At 39.5% G+C, this 26,759-nt stretch overlaps 2 protein-coding genes across 14 annotated transcripts in view; one reads left to right on the plus strand and one right to left on the minus strand.

The window, feature by feature from the left end:
• The window catches only part of LOC126853381 (uncharacterized), a 372,343-nt gene that overhangs the window by 253,286 nt on the left and 92,298 nt on the right, over window positions 1-26,759 (minus strand). For 9 of the 13 annotated variants that reach the window (XR_007687952.1, XR_007687949.1, XR_007687953.1 and 6 more), the window contains exons 1-2: window positions 22,590-22,689; window positions 22,389-22,432 (exon numbers count right to left, since the gene is read on the minus strand). Coding sequence is in view for 7 of the 13 variants with exons in the window: in XM_050599057.1 (XP_050455014.1) it covers window positions 22,389-22,432; window positions 22,590-22,592 (47 nt within the window). In the remaining 6 variants the exon portion in view is untranslated. Of the gene's footprint in view, window positions 1-22,388; window positions 22,433-22,589; window positions 22,690-26,759 lie in introns of those variants that run through there. The other 4 variants (XR_007687954.1, XR_007687950.1, XR_007687951.1 and 1 more) reach the window with 1 other exon arrangement.
• LOC126853358 (epithelial discoidin domain-containing receptor 1-like) overlaps window positions 1-26,759 on the plus strand; it is a 127,796-nt gene that overhangs the window by 17,938 nt on the left and 83,099 nt on the right. The gene's annotated exons all lie outside the window — the stretch shown is intronic.

The raw sequence follows: 26,759 nt of genomic DNA on the forward strand, positions 1-26,759 counted from the left end.
CGTGTGTCCGTGAAAAAGGATGAACTCTCATGAATGGTCGAACGGTTCGCGATTCGTTCTATCTCTTTCGGATTCTCTCTCTCTCTCTCTCTCTCTCTCTCCTCTCACCGTTTTCTCCCTTATTACGAATTATACCGTGACCTGGACGGCTTATCGACGGTTTCCATGAAACCTGACGAGAACGCGGCGAGCGTTATCGATTTCGCCGTCGTTAATGATAATCAATGCCTGGCGCGATGAGATTTCGCTAATGGAACATAATATATCGGCCGTGGGCGCTACCATGGATGGTATTATTACCTCATTTCCCGAGCGAAAGACACTTTTCGGAGAGCGCCGGCTCAACCGCGCTGAGTCCAAGAGATTTTTATCATAATGCGCAAGTACCTTTTCCGTTCCCGCTATTAGAAAAGAGGATTAATTTTATTCGACATCATATCGCGTAACGTGACAGTCGTTCAATCTATTTTCATTTTGATAAAAAGAGCCGATAACAACGGTAAAATGACTGCAAGAATTATTTCTGTCAAAGGTACGTGTCCAATTTATGGCATATAATCACACAGAAATTGAATAAACCACAAATTATATTTCAGCTAACATAAAAGATATGATTGCGTAATATTATTACAATTACATCAATATGCAATATATAACGTTTGCGTTACATATCCCGCGTGGATTTATAATATCCGTATCATCATAGCCATTTATCGCAAACTACAAGCGCCAATTGCAGACTTTCTGTGTTTGCTTATCAACTTTATTAATTGTCTATTGATTGAGAGCAGCGAATAAGGCGAAACAAATAAATCGCGTGTCTTTTAGCTTATCATCAAAGCCGACATCCGCTGGTCCCCCTTAATAATGCTCACTTATCCATATTCTACCATTAATTACGCCCATACAATTAATAATACATTTTATAACTGACCTCATTTCTCTTCCAGATTAATTCTTATTATATGAACGCAATATTCATAACCTTTTATCGATCGTAATTACAACATACGACGCCACTTTCATCAATAAGATTCCCATTTTATAGTCAATAAAGTTGATATATAATATAACTTATCGAAAGAAATCAAATTATTACAAGATTAATATAAGTTATGAAAGATATATTACTTGATATATTTCACATTCGATTTATGCACATCTATATTATTATTATTATATTATTATAATTATATTTAAAATAAAATAATAATAATACCAATGCTATGACGCACTGACAGAATTCAGAAGGAAAAACTTTAACCAAGACGCATCTATCTATCCTCGGAGGAAAAAGAGGGGAAAACAGCCAAATCCCACGTGTATCGCAATGCGCCACGATAAAATAATCTCGAGTACACAGATACACGTCGTTGCTTTTTCCTTCTTATCACGAAAGCCGACTTGAGCTGTTTTATCACACGAACGAGAGAAAGAAGTTCGAGAGAGGTTGAAAGAGGAAAGAGGAAGAGAGAGAGAGAGACAGAAAAAGTTGAAAAGATTCGCAGAACGAGAAAGAGAAAGAGAGGCAAGAAAAGAAACATGCGACAGCCTGATTCGCGTGAAGAATCATGACGTTCCCCTGCGAACGCCCATGTATATGCATCTCCTTGTGCAACAGGAGAGGGCCTTTTCTCCGTAAGAGAGAGAGGCCAACGACACTCTCTACATATTTATCTCTAACTCTCGTCTTCGACGGATGGAAAAAGGAACGGCGGAGACGGAAAGAGTGTGTGCGTTTCTTCGTCGTCTCGTCACTGACCCGGGACAATAAACGAGGATTTTCTTAACGACGGACGAGAGCAGCGGTAATACGAGGAAGAACGAGAGGATCCAATTCTGTGTTTGCGTACGTTCAGACATCGCTCGTCTTTAAACGAGAGCCAACGACGCGACGAGTCTTATCTCGACAGTCTATTGCGGGATCGCTGATTGCTCCCTTCGTTCATTTAATTTACGATGAATCGCGACACCGACGCCACGTCGAATGAGACTGGACGACTCGCGACGACTCGCGACGTCTCGCGCTCACCGTGAATGGCCCCGCACGCGGAATAACGAGACACCATCACGTCTCCTCGCACATATTACGCTGTCGCATAACTCACGACGAATCCAATTCACGAGGGACGATTACGCGAGTGCTCGTAACCCGAACCGGCCGCGCTAGGCGTAAGAATGAATTACCACCCGACACTCTTAACTCTCCGAGCTCCATTCGATTAATTTCTTTTCGCGCCCGCGGTTAGCGTCATTAGCATACGAGAAGCGCATCCCTTCCCTCGTAAGAAATTACGTAACGCAGCTGTATTTCACAATTTCCGTGACATGAATAATACGTATGCACGATTATCAATAAATTTTTCCGAGAGATAATAATAAAGCTGCATTTGCTCGATAAAAGCCAACTTAACGATCTTCAAAAGTATCTATGTTATGCGAATTTTGAAATATATCCATCTGTGAGATAGTCCAGCGTTCTTTTTTTTTGTCGAATTTCTTAAATGTAATTTTCATAGGTCATGATTTTGACAGTTGAATTCTTTCTAAGAGAAGGAAATGTGTCTACTTCATCTTCTATTCCGAAAGCCTAACTTAGTATGTCGGTGGTATGTATTGCATCTTGACCGTTTGAATGCTTCGTTCCTTCGCGTTGCGCGTTTCTTAGACAGGCAACAGACATATTTCCAAGATACCGTTCTCAGAACTCGTTGGCAGGCAAGATGCGAGTCTTAAGAGTTGATGTTTATTCAACAATATACTTAAATAATTCATACTTGACGCGGATGAGATCGCTCGGTCTAGATACGCCCCAATCTACCTCGCTCGTATAGTCGAATATATATGCGCGTTGCTCGTTAACGATTATTTAAAATCGTTCAAAATGCACGTTTGTAATACAAGCTGGAGTATAAATAACAGTGTATTGCCGTCCGAATAGTTAAACAAGCTGATACACCGATCGGTAATGCCGACTGTAAAATTCGCAATGACTTCTATATTGCTATGTCGGCATTGCGTGCGCTTCTAGGGGGAAAGCGTTGAAGATGTCGAGAAAAAAAAAGATTCGACGTGCAGCAGTTAGGAGGACGATATCGTGTGGCGTCACGTCGCATCTCGCAGGCGTCCATTTACATAACGAGATTATTTCGTTTTGGCCGCGAATGGAGTCGTAACCCTATATGTAAATTCGAGATATGTGAAAGGCGTGCGATCAGAGTGTTTGAATACAACGACCCTCGATCGTGATCGTGAACGCCCTTTCGGTAGGATTTAACAGCGGTGTGCACGCGCTCGGAGGGGCGAGTGCACTCGTCGTGAAAAACGAAAAACTCGATGACTGTCATAATCGCATTCGCTTTTCTCGTAAGACCGATAAGTATGGCAGATAAGAGAATTAAATCTCCTAGCTTTCATGAGACGACACGACCGTATTAATTACTCACGACGTTCCTTCGTTTTACGTATGATACACGAAACTACTACTTTGATTATATTATAATAATTATACTTTTTTCTAGTATTTTTATTGCAATTTGTGCATTTTGTCTTTAGGCAAATTTCGTCCAACGTACAATTATTTAAACTCTAATGCACGTTATACAAGCCGATACGACGCTATCGATCCGATAAATTAGAAGGACGAATAATTCAACATCGCATGGAATATAATCCAATCGCGCGCAAACTGATTTATTCGTAGCAGATTCAAAAGAAAGCCGGCAATAATCCATAACGATGATTTTATTAATCAAGTGACGATATTTATCCGTATCGATTGCAAATATACATGTATCGGTAACATAGGGGCTTCGCAGATATTACGTTACCTAATTATCCATGTAAATGAAGCAGCCGTTATTCAAATAATAGAATCAACTACTCAACATACACTAGGATATGCAATTAACCCCTTCATCGCACTAGTAGCCATAAATTCATCGATGTGATAAATTACCTCTCCCAGACAATGCAATCGAGGACAATCGTTATCACCCTTATTATTCGATCAAAATATTCATCCTATTGCGTACATATATCTCATATTATAATATCATAATATCTATGAGAGAGAGAGAGAGAGAGAGAGAGAGAGAATTTATATTAGATGTGTATAATATATCGTTATCCGGTAGATAATCGGCAAAGATAATTAAAAAAAGAATCAATATATATATCGTCATCTTTTGTAATGTAGTATAAAACTATTTGCGATCTACACGCACGAGATATAAAAAGCTAAAAAATATATTTATTATATACACACAATATAAATATTATAAATCTAATTAATAAATATACATTTTTTGACAATGTCATAAATTTAGTGCAATAATATGTTATACTTTAATTAAATTTTTTTAAAATCTTAATCTCAATTCTTTATATTTAAAGTGCTCTTTATAATTTAGATTCCTTTGTGATTTTGCAGCCAATGATTTTATATCCGCGTTTCACGCGAATAGCCGGATTTAACCGGACAGCATGTCGAAAATTATACGAAAGTGGGCCAACTAGCCGCAGGGCTTCGTTGGAGGGTTTATAATCGCGTGTAAGTCCTCGATCCTCATTCTCGTCCGTCAAAACTCATCCGACGAGGGTGAAGAAGATTCATGTATCGTGTACAGGGGATTGTACATCGAGGCTACACGATACAGTTACGCGAAACGTAGAATAACAAAAGGATAAAATAAACTCAATGTGTGGCGAAGGGAGAGAAAAGGCTTTCCGCAATGCAGTAGCGAGTTTAATCAAATTTTGAAGTCGATACATTTATATAATTACATTATATAATAACTGTACTGAAAATTATATTTTACTCTATTGTACAATATGCATATATGATAAAAAAGTAACAATTAATTACATGCATTAAAACCGATAATATGATTCATTTATAAGAAAGGAAATTTTTGATAAATTTAATATAGATTTTCGAGCTTTTAAAAAATTTATTTACATTTGACATTTCATTTATATATTTCATGGAGCAGAAATTTTTGTAGAGATATATCTATAATTTTATTTTTATAATTTTATAACATTATAATTTTTTTCTTTCAATATCTACTTTTTTTTGTAAGAATTTTTCCATGTATTATATGCAAACGAAGTGGAGCTCGTCGGAAATTTTCGGTACCTATATTCGTCGTGCCTTTTTTGCTCAGCTCGAAATCCGTCTCTGCTTTGAAGGCTTGAACAAATTCAAGCACCGCGCTTTGTTCGGCTCGCTGAATCATTAATGGGCGCCGCGTCCTAAGAGCGCAGTTGTTGCATATCCAACGTAACGCGGAGGGAGTCGGACATCGAGCGTGACATAAATATGTAATATAACGTGCCGGCGTGAAAAATGTACTCCGGATTATAAGGGCGGGGTGCGCTTCTCTTTATACCCGTCATCCCTGCTCCGTCCAATTTTCCGACGCATTTTGCTCGCACGATGAAAAGGGAATATATCACGCTTTATCCTAGCGGGACGAGCGTTTAAACAGTTAATAATTTTTATTTGCGGCGGTGATGATCGACGGAGAGATGAACGATTCTTTAATCGAATTAAGTACCGTCTCGATGCGACTAATTCGCGTCAGTAACTTCGATCGGAACTCGGTGGGAATAAATAGAACGCGAACGGATCGCAAAATTAACCATGATATCACCCGCAACTCTACTCAACAGGCTTTAAATTACTTAGAAACACGGTATTTCTCGATTCAATAATTATACCAAAGTTTTAAGCGGAAAATTTTCAATGCTTACGGTGAAAATACTAATAGCAATTATGAGATTCAACTACAGGCAATAGACACGTGGCCTTCTTCTCCGCTCTACTCACGAGCAAGCGATATATCGCCGATACTTTTTCGCTAGATCTACTATTAATTCCCTCATAAATTTGAGTGGGTACCTCATTGAAAAGGATCGAGCGGATTTATCGTTCGGCAGGTAGGACGATATAACTTCGGCACGAGGCCACAAGGGGAACAACGACCGATTTTCCTCTCTTTCGCTCTCTTTCTCGTTTCCTCTCGCGATCCATCTCGTCATTTCGCTCGCTCTTTTCTTCTCGAGGGGTTCGAGGTTGCGTCGAGCAGATCGAATGACGCGGATGAGTGCAGCGTGCGGCATAATGCAAAGCGGCAGATGTGCCCCTGGTTCAATGGAATCGTAGGTGCTCCGGTTTTCTCTCTTCTCGAGTAGCTCGCGCTCTCCAGCTTCATCCCTGCCGTTCTTCCTATTTCATCGAGTTTCATCCCTCCGTTTTCGTTCTCTCCCTTTTTCGCGCGTCTGTTATCAGGTCGCCTTCCTCCGTCTCTCTCTCTCTCTCTCTCTCTCTCTCTCTCTCTTTCTCTCTTGCCTCCCTCTTTCTTTCTTCTCTCTCCTTTTTTCTCAACTTCTATCGCATTCTCGCTTTCGGAGAGAGAACTCGTCGCATATACCGGCGCGAATTAACGAACTCGGCCACGGATTTCTATTACGGAGAGATCCGGCTCTCGGGCCTCACCGGCTCGGATATAATAGATTCGAGGCGACAGCAATTTCAGATATGAGAGACCAAACGAATCGACAGTATTCGCGCGATTACACTCTTTTCCTCTTCTTTCTACGACAGGCGCAATAAACTTGCCTAGTCTCCTCGCTGGGATTTTCCTGAACGAACGATATGCACCTGAGCTCCAATCCTGGCGTACGATATGCTTAAATATCCGGGATGTTATTCGCGAATGCAATCATTTCCGACATGTGTGCGACGTCTCGTTAATTTATTGAAATGTGTCGCGCAGATTTTCTATTAAATTTATACGCTCCACGCTTCGCATCGTTCACTCTGACACGATATAAGTAATTTAAATGTCATAATTAAAAATTATATATTCGTATATTATGAAATTAATAGGTACCAGAATAATAATAAAAAGTTAAATAATGAATTTTTTAAATAAATGCAATCACACACACACGCACATAGATTTATCGCAATTAAAAATATTATTTGAGAATTAAATATTTTTGCTAATATTCAATTTAATTAACAATAAGTTAAGAAATTTCGTTTATATCATAAAACGTACTTACGTAAAAAGATTATTACTATTTACAAATTTTGTTTATGATACGGAAAAAACTCATAAAATTTGTATTATATATAAAATGCGATATAGAGAGAAACGCGTCTTCTGTACGAATAAATATTCTGTACTATTTCGTGTATCGAATGCGAGATCGTTACACGCATACCCACTTGTCGTTTGTTTCTCGGGACCCCCCATGTTTTTCACCCTCGTATAGCTAGACATATACGAATTATTACTGGCAATGCGAGCACGCAAGAGCGGTTCGGATATAATGGACCCGAGAGAACCGAAATTTTTTCTGAAAGTGCAATACTCGAAAGCAATTGCGTGTAAGTGTTTCGATACTATGAGCGCACCCCTTGTCGTGAGTTTCAATTAGTAAGTGCGTTTCATTTGAGAATAAAATACCGTCTGTCATTTGCGTCTCTCAAGTTAAAACATTTTAGATAATGTAAAATAACGCGTAGTAATTGCAAGCAATTACTTGTACTGTATTATTACTTTGCTGAGCGTTACCGACAATGTATCAACAATAATTTCTCTAGCTTTACATGCAAAAATATATGTTTCCGTATATGTGCGCGATAAAAAATCCTCCGCAAAAATTCGCATATTTATCACGGCCCGAATTTTCACCAGTTAATACATCGATCGAGATAGAGACAGCGATTCAATGACGTCAAAAGGGTTTGCGCGAGTTTTTACGGGACAATAGACAGCCGCGCGCTTTTTACTATAGAAATAAAAAATAAAGCTCTTCTGAGCCGATATTTTGTGGAAATATTGCCCGTATCCGCGGTAACGATCCTCATAAATATCGAAAATGTAAAAAGAGAGCGAGAAAGAGAGAGAGAGAGAGAGAGAGAGAGAGAGAGAGAGAGAGTAGTGTGTGTGTGTGTGTGTGTGTGTGTGTTCTTTGAGGGGATACGAGGGGCGGAGAAGGCACGCGCGCGCGCGCGGGCTATTATTTTATAAAACTGCACGACTAATGAACCGCGATACGTAGTTAATCGCCTAAAGCATGTCGTGTGCTCGTGAAACTTTTGCGGCATGGATGTGTGCGAGGGTAAGCGTTCGAGAAAGGTTTAGTTATAAGACCGTGGATTTGCATCTCGATGAAAAGCAACGTTCGAGGCTTTAATGTCCCAGCATGCGACTCTCTCTCTTTCTCTTACACACATACACAGACGCACAAACTCAAACATACACGCACGCACACACACACTCTCTCTCGCTCTCTCTCTCTCTCTCTCTCTCTTTCTCCCTTCGCGCTGCGGAAAAAGAACAGCGCTTTCGGTGAAAGCTATTCGGACGGCAGAATAACTCTTTTTCGCAATTACTTCGGTGCCTTTGGCGCGCGCTGAAACGCACACACGTTATACATACACGTATGCGTTACACATGTATGCAGAAACGATGATTCACGCGTGACCGTGAACGTATACGCATCATCAACTTCGTTACAAGCTGAAACGTGGAATTATATATCGAGGAGTACGGATCGAAAAGTATCATTCGTCAAATAATGTTACTGTTGAAAATTAATTAAATATCGAAATTGCAAAATTCTATTTTGCGATGCGACAGTTGATAAAAAATTATCTTTTGTATTAAACGCTCAACTTTACATTTGAATTTGAAATCTATTAATTAGTAAATTATAGTTATCGGTACATCTCCCGATTCTCTTTGCAATGATATTGCTATTGGTATGATCCGTCCGCCTTTACTGTGACACTTGGCACGTATGTTGATTCAATCACTACCTACGCGGAATATGTAATATCGTCGAAATACGATACTCTTGCTCGGCGATATCTCGTACGACGTCACTTGAATCATTCTTCATTTGCGATCTATTTCTATTCGCCCGTTTATGTCTCGCTTTAGTAGAATGCACGATGCGATATATATATATATATATATATATATATATATAATTTATTATTCCATACTGATGATGCGAAAGCATAGTCATAAATATATCTCCCATAAGACTGCAAAAACGGCGTTGCAGTCGCACAGTCGAGCAGGAGATTTTACATGATCGAACGAATTTTGCTGCTCAAATAAACTCGATAACCGTGTCGCGCTGCTCTTTCACGAGAAAGGGACGCCGAGACGTCAAGCTCAAAAGGCTGGAGATTATTTCTGGCCGCAATCGATTCCCATCCCAATTCCGCTCGTCGGACATCCGGAAAAACCCGGCATATGACGTCTGCGACTGTCGATATCGGTTCCGAAGTCGGTGGTTTTCGGCAATATCGGAGACCGCGTACGCGCGCGCGTCTGCTCTGCGCGGTCTCTATTTTTTTCTTCTTTTTTTTTTTCCATTCGTTCCTCGTGTTTGCCCAAACTGGATATCTACGGTACTTTTCCACGCGGTCCTTTGTAACTCGCAATGACCGCTTTTTCGTTCTTTTATGCCCGGTAGTTTTCCATTGCCCGTATTTGCTTTCATTGTTTCTGCCGGACGCAGCCACGGCTCCCACGTATTTTCATGCTTTTGATCTGACAACGTACATACCTCCACCCATATACTTTCAATGATAAAACGAGGAGGGAAAAAAATGGAGGAGAGAGAGAAGTATGGGATCGGTGGTAGAACGGGAGAGGACGAAGGGAGCGAGAGATGATCATGTGCGAAACGAACTATATGTCAAATATACGCCATATTGATAACTCCTTATACACGTTTTACATCGTTCACTCTATGCCGTGTGCGGACTCTCAATGCTCATGGCAATTTTATACAATGTTGTTTACTCATCGACAATAACCGAAAATATATAAACGCATATAATTTTCGGAATTGCACAATCGTGCTTATCATTAGCTCCAAAAAATACATTGTATATTAAAATATACTAAAATTATTCTTTCATTATTTTGTTATTTTAAGTTTTCACCAATTACAAATTTATAAAATTTCAAAAATTATTAAATTTTTTACAAGATTGTTGAATTTATACAACTTACATTTTTCGTTGAAAATTTATTTTCTCTCTAAAGATATTTTTGAATTCAATTTTGTAGAATGACAAATTGTATTTTAAACGTCATAATTTGGGAAAAATTGTAAAATTTCACTATTAAACCCTTCGAAGAAATACAAATAAACTCAAAATTCATTAGATAGATCGGATAAGAGAGAGAGAGTAAATATATAGAACATAAATGTAAATACGCGTAAACAAAGTAACGCGAAATATGAATAAAGAGAGACAGAGGTTTCGTAGCCCGGCCAGAATGTTCCCCTCAAGTTTGCCCACTCGTGGATGGTGTGACTGCACCCTCCGGCAGCCAACCCCGGTGCACTTAACCGTGGAAGGGCTTGGGAGAGCACGCAGGACACCATCCACTTATGTCGCGGTTTCCCCATTGGCATCATGCTAAACTAAGTGAACGAGAGAACGAGTATCGTCATTAAGCAATTCCGCTTGTAAGCGCGCTGGAGAACGAAGGAGGGCGGCGCGAATTCGATATTCGCGATGCGCATCCCCGATGTTATGCACTCATTACGCGATGCAATGCGGAGAGCCTCGTTATTCCGAAAACAAGGATAAATTTTCGCTCCAAATATCAATGTGAGCGCAAACATAATGTGAAAACTTATACGCAAATCTAATGAATTTGTACCAGGTCAAGAGAATATAACGAGAATTTCTTGTTGAAATTTGATACAACAATAATATCCAGGTATGTATAAAATACTAACAAAATCATTTCTTTATCGTTTATATAAATAATGTTAATTGAAGATATAATAAAGTTTTCTTTACGAACGGACGAGGTATCTTCGGGTTTAGCTCTCAATCCCGACTAAAGGAACCATTTGGCGATCACCCCGCGCGGAAATGGTTGATTGACACAACGGACAATTACACTTAGTGCGCCTGCCACGGTGCAAACGGAAGTTGGCAGTAATCAGTAGCGAAGCAGAATTACGGCGGCGAATGCATTTAGGAGCTCCTCTCTCTCTCTCTCTCTCTCTCTTTCTCTTTCTCTCTCCCTCTCCACGATGATCTCATTTTCTTCCCTCTGATCCGCGAAACAAGCGGTGAATTTTTTATGGAAATGCTTTCCCGTGAGCGGATTTGTGTTTTTCGCGCGCACATCCCCTTCTCGCCCTTATTCCCGACAACGAAATAATTAACGGACGTAATCACATCTTCCTCGCCGGTAAACTTCACCGAGCATCGCCGCGCCTTACATTTCGCCGCGTTCAGACAGAATCGCGAAAACAGCGTTATAAAGCAGAGGCACTGACATCAAGCGAGCACAAAAGGATTAGAGAATTAATGCTGTTGCATGTCGGCGCAAAAATCGAGTTGCTCCGAAAGCTCGAAAACGCTTCTAGCTCCCATATTTCGTCAGTATTTTGCGCGAGCGGCGCACCATGCTGTCCGCTCCCTCTCTCTCTCTCTCTCTCTCTCTCTCTCTCTCTCTTCCCCCTCCGTGCAAGCGTTATGAACAATGAGCAGCATTCTATTGGAATGCAACAATAGCGTATTGTGACGCGACACGGGGAATGAATATTCAAGATACACGCGACGGGCGCGCGCGCGCTAAGTCGCAATAACGAAAACGTTTTCGGCCGACGAGCCGCGCAATTCGATTTTCGTTTCGCATATAGTTCCCCCCCCCCTCCGCCACGCCAAAACACGGAACTAATTTCCATCTACAGAACGCAGCCTGCAATATTGCGTATTATCCGTCAAGCTTCCTTAAGGGTTGCACGCGCACCGTAGACGAGAACGCGAATTAGTGTACCTCGTTACGCGAGTCTATAGCTTGTTCGTTAAGCAATTTCTCGTATACCGCGAGATGCGCAGTTAGATGAGCGGATATTCAATATCGGCGAGTATTTCCTTGCACGATATAGCCCGGGCTTCGACTTATCATCAAAGCACAAACGCGCTCGTTTACGGGAAGAAATTAATAATTAAATGTGTGCTCTTTACACGTATCGCTTCGCGCATTATGCCAAGTTTAATTACTGTATCGTTAAGTTCATAAACTCAACTGCGCTTTTAACGAATAAATGCTTGATTGCTTGTATAAAAAGTTGCAAAATCCGATATCAATATCGACATTATATACATGTACATACGGAATATTAAGTGTTATACCTATATAACATTTAATATTCAAATATGGTTATTTTGCTACTGAAATAATTTTCTCATTAATTTGACATCGCAACTAACGAGAAGCAACGACGCTATTACGATAATGTTTTATCGCAATATTAAAAAGCAATATCAATAATTATTAAAATGTGAGATTTGATATATCTATTTATATCATTTATTTTTTCTACAATATCGCCGTAATCTACTTGATATCAATCACTCAACGCGCGAACGAATGAACCTGACAATTTAGATCCGATGGCGTCAATCACTGTCCCATCTAGTTTGCCCGAATATAATTCCAAGTCTTTTTTTTTCTCTCGTGGCATGTTTCAAGGGCGTGTGCAGAGATATGGCCATTGCGCATATCTCCGTGCACGGTCGGGGAAAAAAAAAGCCTTTTATTACTTGTCAGACATTCATCCTCCCGTGTGAGCGTCACACGCTCCGACGAAGCAACAATCCGTTCGTTAAGCCTTTTCCCGGTATTGCGGCAATCAGCCCAAGTCGGGACATTCGATACAGCCGTTCCGCATCTCGCAGTCGTATCCGTGAATGAGCAGATAAAGCAGTGGATGCGTCTTCGAGATTGCCTCGTGTGCTTCCAAGAAAGGGCAGCTGACTCAAGCGTGCCGTCAAGTATGATTTCCTGCGAGTTGCGTACCGCAAGAGTTTCTATATACATCATAAAAGCTCGTTTAAGTCAACGAGCGTTTCGTAACATTGCATTTTTGGCCGTAAATAAACATTTGACTCGTATGTGTTTTTTTTTTTTTCTCTTTTCGAAAACATCGAGACAGTCTCACGGAGAATCGGAAATTCTTAGCGTGGAATTATTTTAAATTTTATCTTGCATGAACGTATCGAGGCCATTGATCAGATCTCGCATTGACATGATTATTACATACATAAATATGTAAAAAAAGAGAGATAAAAATATCATTATAGTAAAATAAATTCTTAAATTCAAATAATTATTATTCAATAATCACATATATTTAGAATCTCTTATCGATTATCGTAATTAAACGGCTTAAAGTGAATAAAAGTGAAATTGAATAAAGTTAAACTTGTAAAATGGCCACGACAAAATTTCACTGATGATTTGTGATGACGCCGATACGAGCGAGCGGAGAAAAAATAAATCGAGAAATACCAAGTGCCTCTGTGATGGGAAGACACGTATCTCAGAACGCCTGGAGCTACTCGTCACGCCGTTAAGTGTTTCTGCGGGGCCAATTTTAATAACGTAGCGAGAGGCACAACAAAAGCGGCCCCCTTGTCCGTTCCGAAGCGCTTTGACACCGATGTGTATTCATTTCTGCCTTTCCTTTCAACCCTCTTTCTTCCGGTACACGTCTCAGCGAGTATTCCCTTTTTACACTTGCCTCTCATCTTCGATCATTACCATCGGTACAACAAACACGACTAAGTAGCCGCCAATAATTTACTCGATTTTTTCCGTTTCTATGGTTTTTTCCTTCCACCTGAATACGTTTCACCGTCGCGTTTGCATCGTACAATGCATATTCATTGATTATATTTAGACTCGCGGTAGAGGTAGGTTCTACAAACGGCAATAGCGATAGTTTCTACATTAGACACACACACACACACACACACACACACACATATATATGTACATATGGTTTCGACACACATAATGTACGTACGATCGATTGCACGTCACATTCTCCTATACATCCCATTATCTCTCTAGTGGGTAATGGAGCATGATATATCAATCTAGAAATTTATAATTCTCAACTATTAATCCTATATCGATTCTACTTAGTTCTTCCTTACGCACTTTGTATATATTCGGAATCTGTTTTTCAATCACTTATTTTTTAATTCAGTTAAAATATAGTTCAAAGAGAGAGAACTAAAACTTTAAAAAATAATATTTACTGCGTTTTAAACTTCTTGTATAAAATTGTATAAAAAGATTGTATAAAATTTTTATGCTTGTCTCTTTCTTTCGTCCTCTTTCTTTCTTCGCACACGCCTGTTTACTCGCACAATACCACAATTATAATTGACGCGGAGCAAGAAAAAATTTTTAAGGAATCCCCGGCAATACGAAAACTCGACCGCGCGCATTCTCGCTTCTCATTTCTTTCTCTACTTTTTTTTTGTCGTGTCTTCCGGGCTGATTCACGGTCCGCCTTGCCGCGACCGTCTCTTCCTTTTTTTCTCGACTGCTCCTTTATTACCGACTCCGTCTCTGCAGTCTACGAGAAACTCTAACGAGGACTCTCGGTCGACGAGTAATTAGAAGAGGCACTTGTTGAAGGAAACAATCGCCGAGAGTCAACACCAAGTCGGATGAGTGAGTAATTGTAAACTGAATCGTGTTATATCGCTGGTTATCTCGATTGCCAGTGATTGCTGGTATTTGCTTTCCCGAAGGTATTCCCGCGGACAACCTATTTGCTTCCGTCATCCGACATTCAATTTTACGACAGACAACTATCACCAGTGCATCTACGATTCGCGAGCTTTATAAATTTGCATCGAATTGTAATAATATTTAATGAAATTACTAGACTTTGTTGGAAATTTAACTGAAAAAAACGACAATATATTATTTATACTCGAGATAATAAATCTTTATATAATTAATTCGGCAGCGTGCAAAAAATACTGTCAACATATGATTGTATTATTTATGCAAGAAAATCATGGCACAGGAAATTTTAGGACACAGTATCGATCAAATGCGTTAAAACGTTTCCGCCTTTATCCGGAATTTCCTCTCTTCGCTATAACATTGCACTCGTCTAAAGCTAACGAGGAGACTGACACAGGGAGTAATTAGTAGGTACACTTCTTGGAGGAAAACAGACGTGTAATGCGAGACTCCGAGACAACAATGTCGAGTTCTACGCTGTACTTACTCCGACGCGTCGAGCAAAAGAGTTGCGATAACTTAAAAGTCATGCTCCGGATAAAAATTACTTTTTTATTTATATATAACTCTGTTTATCAACGTGACGTTAATGATTAATGATGTAATAACATTCAACGGGAACATAATTTTTCCAGAATACTAGAATGCCACATATACGTGTGGAATTGATACACACAACGTACTATTTATTTTTGAAAATATAAACTCGGTACAATTTATGTATATAATTGCATACTGCATGATAAGAACTTTTGAGTGCGAAGCATGAAGATATCATTGCGCGCTTTTTATGAGAAAAGCGTGGCCGCATTCGAGAATTGTATTAACAATTCTCGAATGCGGCTAAACTATGGTATTCTTCAATTAGTAAATTAGGTAACAATGTACTCGATGTTACCACTAAACCGCAAAGCAAAATTAAGCCCACTTCGAATAATGTATGTATCATATTGTGGAATTATTGGGTAATGTAATTGAACTGATCAACAAAATTAATATCAGAATGTAACGTAAATTCTTCTTTTACTAATGTTAATGTATTAGCTTTAAACATTCATATCATATTTATACATACGATTTTTTGTATACGATTTTAGATACGATAAAATTTATATATACATATAAAATATTAATTAATTTAATGATAAATTATCAATTTGTAGATCGCTTTTAAGAAAGATCTATTTTAAGAAAGATACGTAGATGATGATAAATAACGATTTTTTGAAAATACGGAACGTACGATACCATGATATATATATATATATATATATATATATATATATATATATATATATATATGAGAGACACACACTTGTTAGCACAGTTCTCACATGTCAATAAAAGTGACAAACGGCGGCCGATCCTATCACGTATTCGTATCGTATGTGCAATTCCCATATGAGCTGCTCTCCTTGCATCCTCTCTAGTGTCGAAAGCGGTCATAAAAAAGATCTGGGTCTCGATGAATTTATCGAGAATGATTTATCGAGAAGCTTATCGTATAACATATGCTATTTTTATCCCAGTACATTAAAAACGAAGAATCTCCGAAATACTTCTCTGTATTTTTTTCAATACTATCTCGTGCGTCAATCGCGCTATCAAGTAATATATACGTGCTGTCGACAGTTTGAATTTACATGACGCGTCGCAAAATCTCGTCAAAAAATATTTAGATAAAAATAACGTTTATCCCGAATGTGTCGCGTCGATAATTGCCGATCCGAGGTATCAATTTTAGTAACGGGCAATTTTTATGCTCACGCGACTCATCCGCGCGTCGTGAAAACGCGCCGAGGAACGCTCGTTCATCCCCGTAATCGTCCCGTCGACGCTGTAGAATTTTTTCAACGGCATTTTTTTAAAGGCTATTATTATCATTAAACCTGCTCGTCTATCATCTCGTCGGTACGGTTTCCACGACGGTCGCCGTGCCATGGCCTCCGGGCGAAGTCGACGTTACTGGCGCTTTTAATGCTGGGACCGCGGCGCATTACTCATCGGGATGTAAAGTAGGCGAACATGCGTAGAGAGCGGGCTCATGCCTGTGTACCTGTGCAAGCAAGCAGGTACACAAGGCGAATACCTGTGGGCAGCACCGTACATCGCATATATCACGCGTTTAAGTACCCAGCACATGGCCCTTTCGACCGTGCCAGCCTCACCGGCGGACCCACGGATCATCAAACAAAGACGCACGGTTAAGGGAGATTCGATCGACCGTGAATAAAATCACGGCGGATCACTGTCCGCGTGATAATCACAGAAATTTATGTGGAATCAGTCTCGCAAACTCCTGCGTGCAATTTGTTGGGGAAAATGCTGGCGAACGTAATTTATGATATTGAAAAAAATGACGCTCGGCGAACATCTGTTCCGCAAAAACTGCGACGAGATTAATCGCTGATGCGTAATAAATGATTGTCACTTTTCCCGTTTTCTATATGTATGGCGCGAAATAGAATGATTTATTGCAAAGTAAAATCCCTAAATTTTATCATTAATTTGGAATTAAGATTGATTAGCGTGTTAAAGTAAGTTCAAAGCTCATTAAAGTCGTCGAACCGAGTCGCCGACGAGTTTAAATTACTAGAATAAGATTCATTTCTTCAAGCGCGTTAAGTATTGCCAGACAATGGTATCATTAATCCTACGGAGAGGAAGTCGAGGCGCTTTTGTCGTAAAGATACAAGTATTCGTTTCCATGACACTTGGTCTTGGATAAGCGACACTAGCGACCGGAAATTAAATTCTACGCGCACCTCCTTCGGGCTCGCTACGAATTCGTACGTTTCTGTCACTCTTGACGGAAGCGAGAACGGTAATGACGACAAAAGCTTGCACGTTATATTTTCCGTGATAGCGCGAATTATGCATCGTCACACGCGCATCTCATCTAAATTTGTAATAACGTTATGTATTCCCTTCCTCCCTCCCTCCCTCCCCCCCCCTTTCACATACACACGCATACCTAATTTTGCCGAATATATCGCTCGTCGTATCTACCGTCGTGTCCACCGTGGACGTAAAACGTTGATTGTGTGCGTAAAATACTGGACGTAAAAACCCTGCGTAGTATATGTAATATGTCAAGAGCAAGACAGTTTAATCCCGCCCTCCCTCCTTGTATTTTACTCGCAGAATCTGCCTGCGACTTTTATTCTTTTAAGAAGTTTTTTAAATTTAAAATATTAAAATCACAAGCTTTTTTAATTATTAGAATTTTACTCACTTTACTCCGTTAAATTTGTATCCAACAGAGATTATTTCGTAAAACTACAATTAATGAGGAAAATTTTAATTATATTTTTAATTCTCATTTAATGCAATGACCGCATGTGACGTCAATGCCACATAATCTAGTGAATGCAACGACATTCGCATATCATGCAAATATCATTAACGCACGACGTCCTCGAAGCTTCGATCGCGACGCGAAATAACGAGCCTCGTTAAGCGGCCGGAGTAAGGACCTTCTCGCGGGAAACTCTCGCGGTAAAACTGCGACTCAAGGATCGCGTCGGAATCGTACGAACGAATTGGGGCGATATTTAAAGGCCGCATCGTACACCGGTCGCATTCACGTGTCGAGATTTCTGTGGCGGGAAGTTTCCTACTCTCGTTATCCGGGAATTGAGCGAACTCTTCTCTCGCCAAGTAAGACGTAACGACCGAACTGGCAACGCCAAGTGGATCGCCGAACACTTTTCCATAGCTTCCCCGCCGAAAACTCGCCTAACCATCGTCACGAGATTCTCGAAAACATTCAACTAGCGAGGGAATAAGTACGTGGACAGCGGAAAAGTACGCGAATACACACGACAAACGAAAGGCGGAGACAGACTTGTTTCGTTTCTTTGCCAAGACTCGCCCGTCGACGCGAATTAATATAACATCTCGACTTCCTTCCGACATTGTCGCTGATCTGTCCAAAAAGCATGAAGGAATCATGCTGTAAGTTAGCAAACGACCGCACTGTTCGCCCAAGAGGAGAGAGGAAAAAGGAAAGAGAATATGAATAAATGAATCGTTGGCTCGTATAGTGGGCCGTACTAAGCCGCAGGACAGCGAAGTAACGAGGAAAAAAGATGAAGAGTGCAAGCATGAGTGATAGAGAAAGAGAGAGAGAAAGATGGGAGGGGGAGGAAGGGAGGATGCAATGGATGAATAAAAGCTATGTCGAGCAGATGGCTGGTGCGGCCATTAGCTAATGGATCCCTAACACCAGTCTACGAGAGTCATCCGCCACGAGGCACAAACCGGTAGGTGGATGCGTCCATAGGTGGCGGCGGCGACCTACCCTACACCCTTTCGCAAACCACCACCCGACCGCGCAAGTCGACAGAATCGCGCGATTGCAGCTGCGCTAAATCACAAACGGATCGGCGAACGATGGTACGAGCTTTTCCGACGTCCCGACGTGTTGTTCGATTCGATCGACCTTACCGCATGAAAATAACGTTGGCCGACGTAGTAATCCTCGCACGTGTCCTCCCACTCTCCTTTGCGCGACTACATATAATTTCCAATCACTTTACGTATCGTTCCATCCGCGCGCGCGAACGGTGTGTATCGAGGTTTCGTAAATAATAAAAGCTTCGCGTTGCGCGAGAGAGCGAGTGTATTCTAAATAAATGATATCCAGCCGGATGAACGCCTCCCTGCCGCATCCAGGTAAAAATGGACCGACTCCCGGAGATCGATAAACGAAGTGGCTGTCGTAACTCGGAAATTATTGAGACCACGCTTTCTCGCGTTAGATGGATATTGTTACTATTCTGTTTTAAGTGCCTTTTTAAAAAATTGGAATTCGTTTATATATTTTTCTCTCTTTCTCGCGTCGCATAAAATATTCAAAAGTCTGCATTGTAATATTGTGAATTGCAACTCTCTCTTAAAAATTTTATTTTTCAAATTTATTTATAATCTTTTCTTTTTTAAATATGTAATATTTTGACATTTTACATCATCAAGTTATTAAGAATTAAAAGTAAAGATAAGAGAAATACATCTTATTTCCGTTATCGCTTTTCTCACCGGCATTATCTCCTTCGATACTCGAGAGAAGCGCACGTGCGTACATACACAGGCGCTTCCACAGAGGTTACGGAGGCGTGACGCGGCGGTGTAAGGGGCGCGCGACGATTCCGGCAAACTCCCAATTACCTAAAATACACCCAACGCACCGTCCCTTGATCTGTATAATTAACGCGCTGATCGTGCCGCGCGGCCACCGGCGCGTGAGCGTGAAGCGCGTCGCTTTCCAATTTGCGAACGGCGCTGCAACGGCTCGCACTACGAAAGCAATCGTTACACGCGATGATACGGCTGATGCGTCACGGCTCAGCAAGCGTTCGTTAATTGAACACGGTGGATTAAAATTCGCGGCGATTCGCGCGTTACAGTTCCCAAGGGAATCGATTGGAGTCATTGACTTTTCCCGCCTTTTCTAAAACGCGCGTCCCGCGCATCGCGATGCAAATTTAATGTCACTTGTCGATATTTGAATGATATAGAAAGTAGAAAAACCTCATTTCGGATTATAATATTTTTATGAAGAATAAGATTATTCTGTGCCAGTCTAAATCATATTGCAATTAAATTTTTTATAAAAATTCCTGTCCTAAACTTCATAAGATAATAAGTAACCAGTCCTTCATAGTTTCATCATAAAATTCGCTTATGAAATGTTAAAAAATAGAGACGAAAAATTTTCTAATATTATTCTTCACATTTCGTTTCAATATTAAATGCTTATTATTTTTAATAAACCGAAAATGAACAATTTCACAGACATGTATATTCTCTTTATATGTCATTAGAGTGAAAACAATTATTAAAAAGTGCTAAGTAATAAATGAAATTTTTTTATTTAATCTAAACGTTTGCTCTTTATAATAGGCGAGAAAAACTTAGGACAGAGAAAGATTAGATAAATAGATTAAACTTATAACCGCATATATATATATATATATATACGAGAAAGATTTTTTAAATATAATATTCTAATAAGATTACCAGAGAGAGGCGCGCGTGAACGCTTGAGAGATTTTCATTGTAATGCGCAATGAATGTCGTTTAGAGTCAATGTAACGTGACATAACTAAAGCAAACATGAGCGGTATAAACCTGCAACTGTCATTCGTATGGCAGCTCGCGGCAAATTCGCGTTGTCGGAACGTTAATGTGGAAATGTATCCCACATTACAACGCTCTGCGGAAATGTGCTAGGAATTCGTAGGTGAAGATAGGGTTAACCTTGGAATACAGTCGCTCGTCTCTACGAGGCGTCTTAACGTTTTGAAACGCCGTCGCTAAATATTCATCGCGTTGAAACGTATAAGCACCGAATACCCGCGTTGCGCAGCGGCAGTCAACAGCCGTTTCTAAGCCGCTCTAATCCGGCATTTCACGAGTAACGAAATTAAAATTGCACCGCGATTTTCGTTTCCGCGAAAACGACGCGAATTGTCTTCCATCTCTCGAGTCTTACCGCTAAGACGCAAGAGATTCGCGTAGGTAGGAAAAGTCTTGAAAAGTTATCTCGACTATTTGCATTTGAGATAAAATATACAAAGATATGAAAATTTGCAGAATTTTTACGAACGAAACTTCATTTCTTTCCTTTGTCAACGTATATTCTTTGACGGATTTCGAGTCGAGAGTTTTTCTAAGTAACAACTTGTGTATGTGTGAAAAAAAATTTTAAAAGCAAAATTTTCCGTGATTTTTTTTTTCATATTTGATATTCTAATATAATTTAAAACTCAAATTACTTTTTGTTAAACTATAAAATTAATTAGAAAATAAAATTGTATTTGTCCTTGATATTTTCAATTGTTTTTGATAGAAAAAAGAGCTAATAATATTATTGATATCTCGTTGAAATGTGATTCTCATAATTTTTCCTATTTTTTCGGAAGAAAAATCAATAAATCTGAAGCAACCTATATCGTTAAGAGAGACAACTCTGTTGCCGTGTTTCTGAATTAATGTCACGACACAGCATATTTGTAACGATATGAATCCAAACAAAACTACGCGGATATATTAATAATTACAGTGTAGAGAAATTTGCTAGACGGAGGACTTGGATTCGCTTTTAAACTTTCCGAAGTAGGATGGCGAGCGTTGGCGTAACTCCCGGATAAGTTGCCGCCACAATTCAACTCGCCATCGACTGCCTCTGTCGCATTGTTTCCATTCATTCGAGGTATGCATGTACCCCCTTTGTCGGAGCTTTTGAGCGTCATTGTATACTACGAATACCGAACGAACATATTCGCGTCTCGAGATTATAACCGTTTAATCTAACTACTTGGCACCACAAAAAATGAAATTTGAATGTATTAACGAATAGCTAATTTGTTAGCAAATAAAACTTTAATTTCTCGTGGAAATATTAGATTAAAAGAAGTCTTGAAGTGCACAACCATTAATATCACATGTGCAAACAGATGATTGTTAAAATGTAGTTTCTGATTAAACATTTATATATTTCAGAAATTATTAATTAGAATAAAAAAATGTTCGCATACTTTTGTTATTTAATTTTTTGATAACTTTTTTGCCCTAGTATATAATTTCGCGAATATCAGACTCTGTATATACATTTTTCAATCATAATTTCTAAGAATAATACAGAAAACTTAACTGCTGCATCATTGCAAATTAAAATTTTTACGAATTGATATTTTTGTAAAATAACAGTTGCGGATAATGCCGAGAGATTAATTGTAAGATAAAAAAAAATTCATCACTCACCCATACGATGTGAACGGCAAAGTAGAACACATATGTATCGAGATCTGTAAAATATAAATATATCGAAATTATATAAAAAGATTTTAATCAAAGTAATACGTTTTAATACGTTAAAAAATTATATGTACAGATAAAAAATATGAACATTAGACCGAGACTACATTATTGAAATAATAATCATAAATAAGTTTTGCATTTTACCATATATAATAATATCACTCATTTCTTCAAATGAAAACATTCTCTATACTATTAATGTAAACTAATGGATCAATACTGCTCGGTTGAACTGCCTCGAACATACTGACTGATTATTGTTTCTTATTGTATACAAAAGCTTAAAACTCCCTTCCCCTTTCTTTCAACGGATCTTAGTAGCGTATGCTGATAAACAAACACGACCTAGAACCAAAACATCAAAACACTAGAGACACAACATCTTGGAAAAGAAAAATAATCTGATCTGAAACTCAGTTATTATGAAATCTATTCGCGTACATTATTTCAATAAAGAAGCATTTTCGGGATAATATTCACAGAAACATTTGTTCATACTTTTTATCCAGGAACACGCTTACGAAGCTTTAAAACATACTTATGACTCATATATTCTCAATCAAAATCTAATATCAATTTTCTGATAATTATCAGAATAATAAGTTCATTAGAATAATAAATAAGCAAAAAGAGAGTTATATGTGTATATCTGAATTTAATTTCTCATGATAAAAATACCAGGTTAATAAAGAAGCTAGGAGCAAAGCAAAAAGATATTTTATAAATAGAACTCGCGATTATATAAAGGAGAGTCGGATTGATTCTAGATGCCGAGATGAAATAAATAATATACCAGAAAAAAAAAGAGAGAAAAAAAGAGAAAATTTGTTTGCTTTAGTTCTTTTACTTTACGTTAAACGGCAAAGGAACATATTCGCGGCTCCTCGTAACAGCGCGTCTTTTGCGGCTTTGCGTAATTAATTAAGACGGCTTGAGTATTTTACGGGAAACTATCGTTCTCGATAATTGGCCCGAGAACCGATCGTCGCTCAATAATTCGTCGCGGCAATTGCCGCCGACCGCGAGCAAAAGTAGAGCACCTAATAACCGAACGACGCGACGACGCAAGGAGATGGCACAAAGCGTCCTTGAATATTCAACCGAAAGCAAATCGACGTCGTATCCGATAGGGAGATAAATACCGGAGTGGATCTCGAATAAATCAGAGAACGCGAGGAAAAAGGGCGCGCATGGCGAGGCGGAGGGGAAGAGCATTGCACTGGCCGCGATCCAAGAAATTTATTTGCCCATGTCGGCGTATAAAAATTTCAACGTTATTAGGATTGGATGCTCCGTCTGGCTCTTGCTCATGTGCTATCCGATGCGACGTGTGCGAGAGTGAGCGGTGTCTCGTCGGTCGACGCCCCGTTTTATTTTTTTTTTTCCGGATACAAGAATTTTTTGTTTCCGCCGACTGGCAGAAACGCCAGACGGAAAAAGCGAGGCCGTTTGCGCACAAATCAGCATTCACGCTGCCCTTCTGTTCGTCAAGCTTTTTTATCGTGCCACTTATATCTATCTGGATTTGGAATCGAATACACGACTCGTGGCAACGGTTAACGGTGAATGCATATTCTCAAGTCGGATTAGTCGACACGATCGATTGGTCCAGATATCGATTTCGCTTTTTTAAGTTGACGGGAATAAGCACCAAGGATTTTGTAACATTTTCTCTTCGATACGTCCCATTATCGATATATAAATCGAGATGTTCGCGTCAATATTTCAATCTATTTTGATTCGCAAAATTGTTATTAGATTTTGTTATCTGCACAAACACACAGTTCGCAAGCTGTAAAAATTTCCAAGTAACAAAAACACAGAGTTATTTCCATTTTTGACAGTCGCGCGACATTTTACATGTAAAAAATACGCGAGCATAATCCAGAGTCGGCCGATGGCCGCGTCGCGTCGCGTCGCGTCGCGCATGCAAACTCGTCGGAAATAAAAGTTTAACTCGCACATCCCGGAAGTGTTGGCCTCTGATTCACGGCTTTCCGTCCTACGGTAGACGGTAGGTCTTCCTACCCTACGAATTTCATCGCTCGATCTCCCGTGAATATTGACCGACCCTCGAATGCGAGACGTATCGATTCGATAGAAGCTATACACAGACAAAAGTTCAGAAACGATGCTTAACATCAATTGTGATGACAGGAGAATGGATACTCTTAAAGATCAGCACGTAGTATTTTCCAATGCATCGTTCCTATAGACAAAAACGATCGAAGAAAAAAACCAAAAAAAATGGAAAGGGAAGAAAATTGCTTATTATATCTAAATTAATTCTTATAAGAGAATAAGATTGAAAGTATATAATTGATATTTAGAATCATTAGACACATATACAATGCATCAAATTCCAAAAAAATAACAATTTTAATAAAAAAAACTATTTTTTAATATGACGAGCTGACGGAAAATGGAATCGCTAGACTTTTCATAAAGAGAAAAAGAGAGAGAGAGAGAGAGAGAGAGGAAGAAGAGGTTGAAGAGGAGGAAGAAGAGGGACGGTTAGATCGCTTGTGTCTGTCCCCGAAGGCTCAGCTGCGACGGCACCACGGTGATCGATGTCTCCACTCTCCGCAATTTGAACAATGTCCCCGCTGTCTTGGGCCACACCGCTCACTCTTTCGTCCTCTTTCTCGTCGTCGCGCATCCCCCTTCTCCCTCTTCGCTCCCTTTCACTTTGCCTTCGTCCTTCCTCGGGCGCCATTCCCGACATTCCCCGGGTAAAATGAACGTTATACGGGCGAAAAGGACGCGGCGCCGGGCCCATTCTTATTTACTATTCCAGTAGCGACGGCAGCGGAGATGGCAGGAAGCAAGAATGCGTATGAGAATCGGCGGGATGGGAAAGACGATGAGAACCGCGACTTTTCGCCGAGCTGCGAAGTCGACACAATCGGAAGTATACCCCTCCCTTTCCTGCGCGAGCTAAGTAAACAGTGAGGATGAAAATTTCCGAGACGTGCCTTGAAAGCGATCCGCCAGGGACGACCTCTCGCTCTCGCTCCTACCGGTCAAATAATGTATAACCAAAGACAATCGAATATCATTAACGTCGATTATCGGGAGACCTTTGTGTGCGCAGAATTAAATATTTTAAACGATTAGCAAACGATCTTCGCGTCCGCTGTCATGTAATCCGTTGTAATATCATCTTTTTTTTTCTCTTTCACGGAAGCATGCGTGGATTTGATCGCTCGTGTTTAGATAGAGACAAAAAATCACTTTTATAACGCTCTTTGCGCGCTCATGAATTAATCATGGCTCCAGCTTTTTTCATCGCGCGATAAATTGAAAAAATTTAAGTATTTCTCTTTTTTAAATATGTATATAGTATATACGACATATTAATCTATACAATTCCGAAATCATATTTTATTTATCTCGCGTGTCTCGCTTTGACGAACTCGGTGAAAATGAATTTTAAAACGCTCACAGTATCTTTTATAACTTTATACGAAAAATTCCGATCTCGGGAGAAGTGGCTAAATAATTTAGCTTACAGACGAACATTTTGAAATGCTCTTCCCAGTATCCTCTGGATCGTAAACCGACCTCAAAATACGAAAGGCGCATCCTTCCGCAATTGAACTTCTCCGTATAACACGCTCGATGAGAGACTCCGGCTAGCTAGTAATGTCCCGGCACAAGTATTAGTCCTCAAACCGCGAAGCATACTTAACAGACTGGAATTGGCTGTTTCGACACTGAGCCGTTCGACATTAGGTCCGCCCGCTTTAGAGAGTACTTCAACCGTTACTCCTGCGACGTATAAGTACAAGATACTCGGGCTTGTGAATGGTTCTTGCTCATATCACTTTCGCGCGCAGCTAGGCAGCATATTTAGTAAGATAATACCTGAGAACTTCGGATTAACAATAGATTGGCGCTACAATAGCCAGCGCAATATAGTATATGTTCATTGTTATTATTTAGACTATAGATTCGATGGCCGGTTTTATCTTTCATAGCCGTGAGAAATATCTATGACATTTGTTCTAATATATATTTTCGTATTTCAACATTTTTATAGTTTAATATTTTCTTATTTTAATTTAGCGTTAATTTTTTTGCATTGTTCTCTTTATTAAAAAATGTAATAATAATAATAATATAATAAATCAGAAATTTGATTTGGAAACTCAAAAAGTATTAATAATTTTTATGAAACGTAATCGCATTACTCCCATCTTTCTCTTGTTCCGCGCGTTATTAATTTTCCTGGAAATATCTTTCGCAAAACATTTACAGTTGCAATTGATACGACGCTCAAGCTATTCGCTCGGAACCAACTGTCCAAGTCTC

This window comes from Cataglyphis hispanica, chromosome 12 (assembly GCF_021464435.1).
Source record: "Cataglyphis hispanica isolate Lineage 1 chromosome 12, ULB_Chis1_1.0, whole genome shotgun sequence".
Taxonomy (NCBI): Eukaryota; Metazoa; Arthropoda; class Insecta; order Hymenoptera; family Formicidae; genus Cataglyphis; species Cataglyphis hispanica.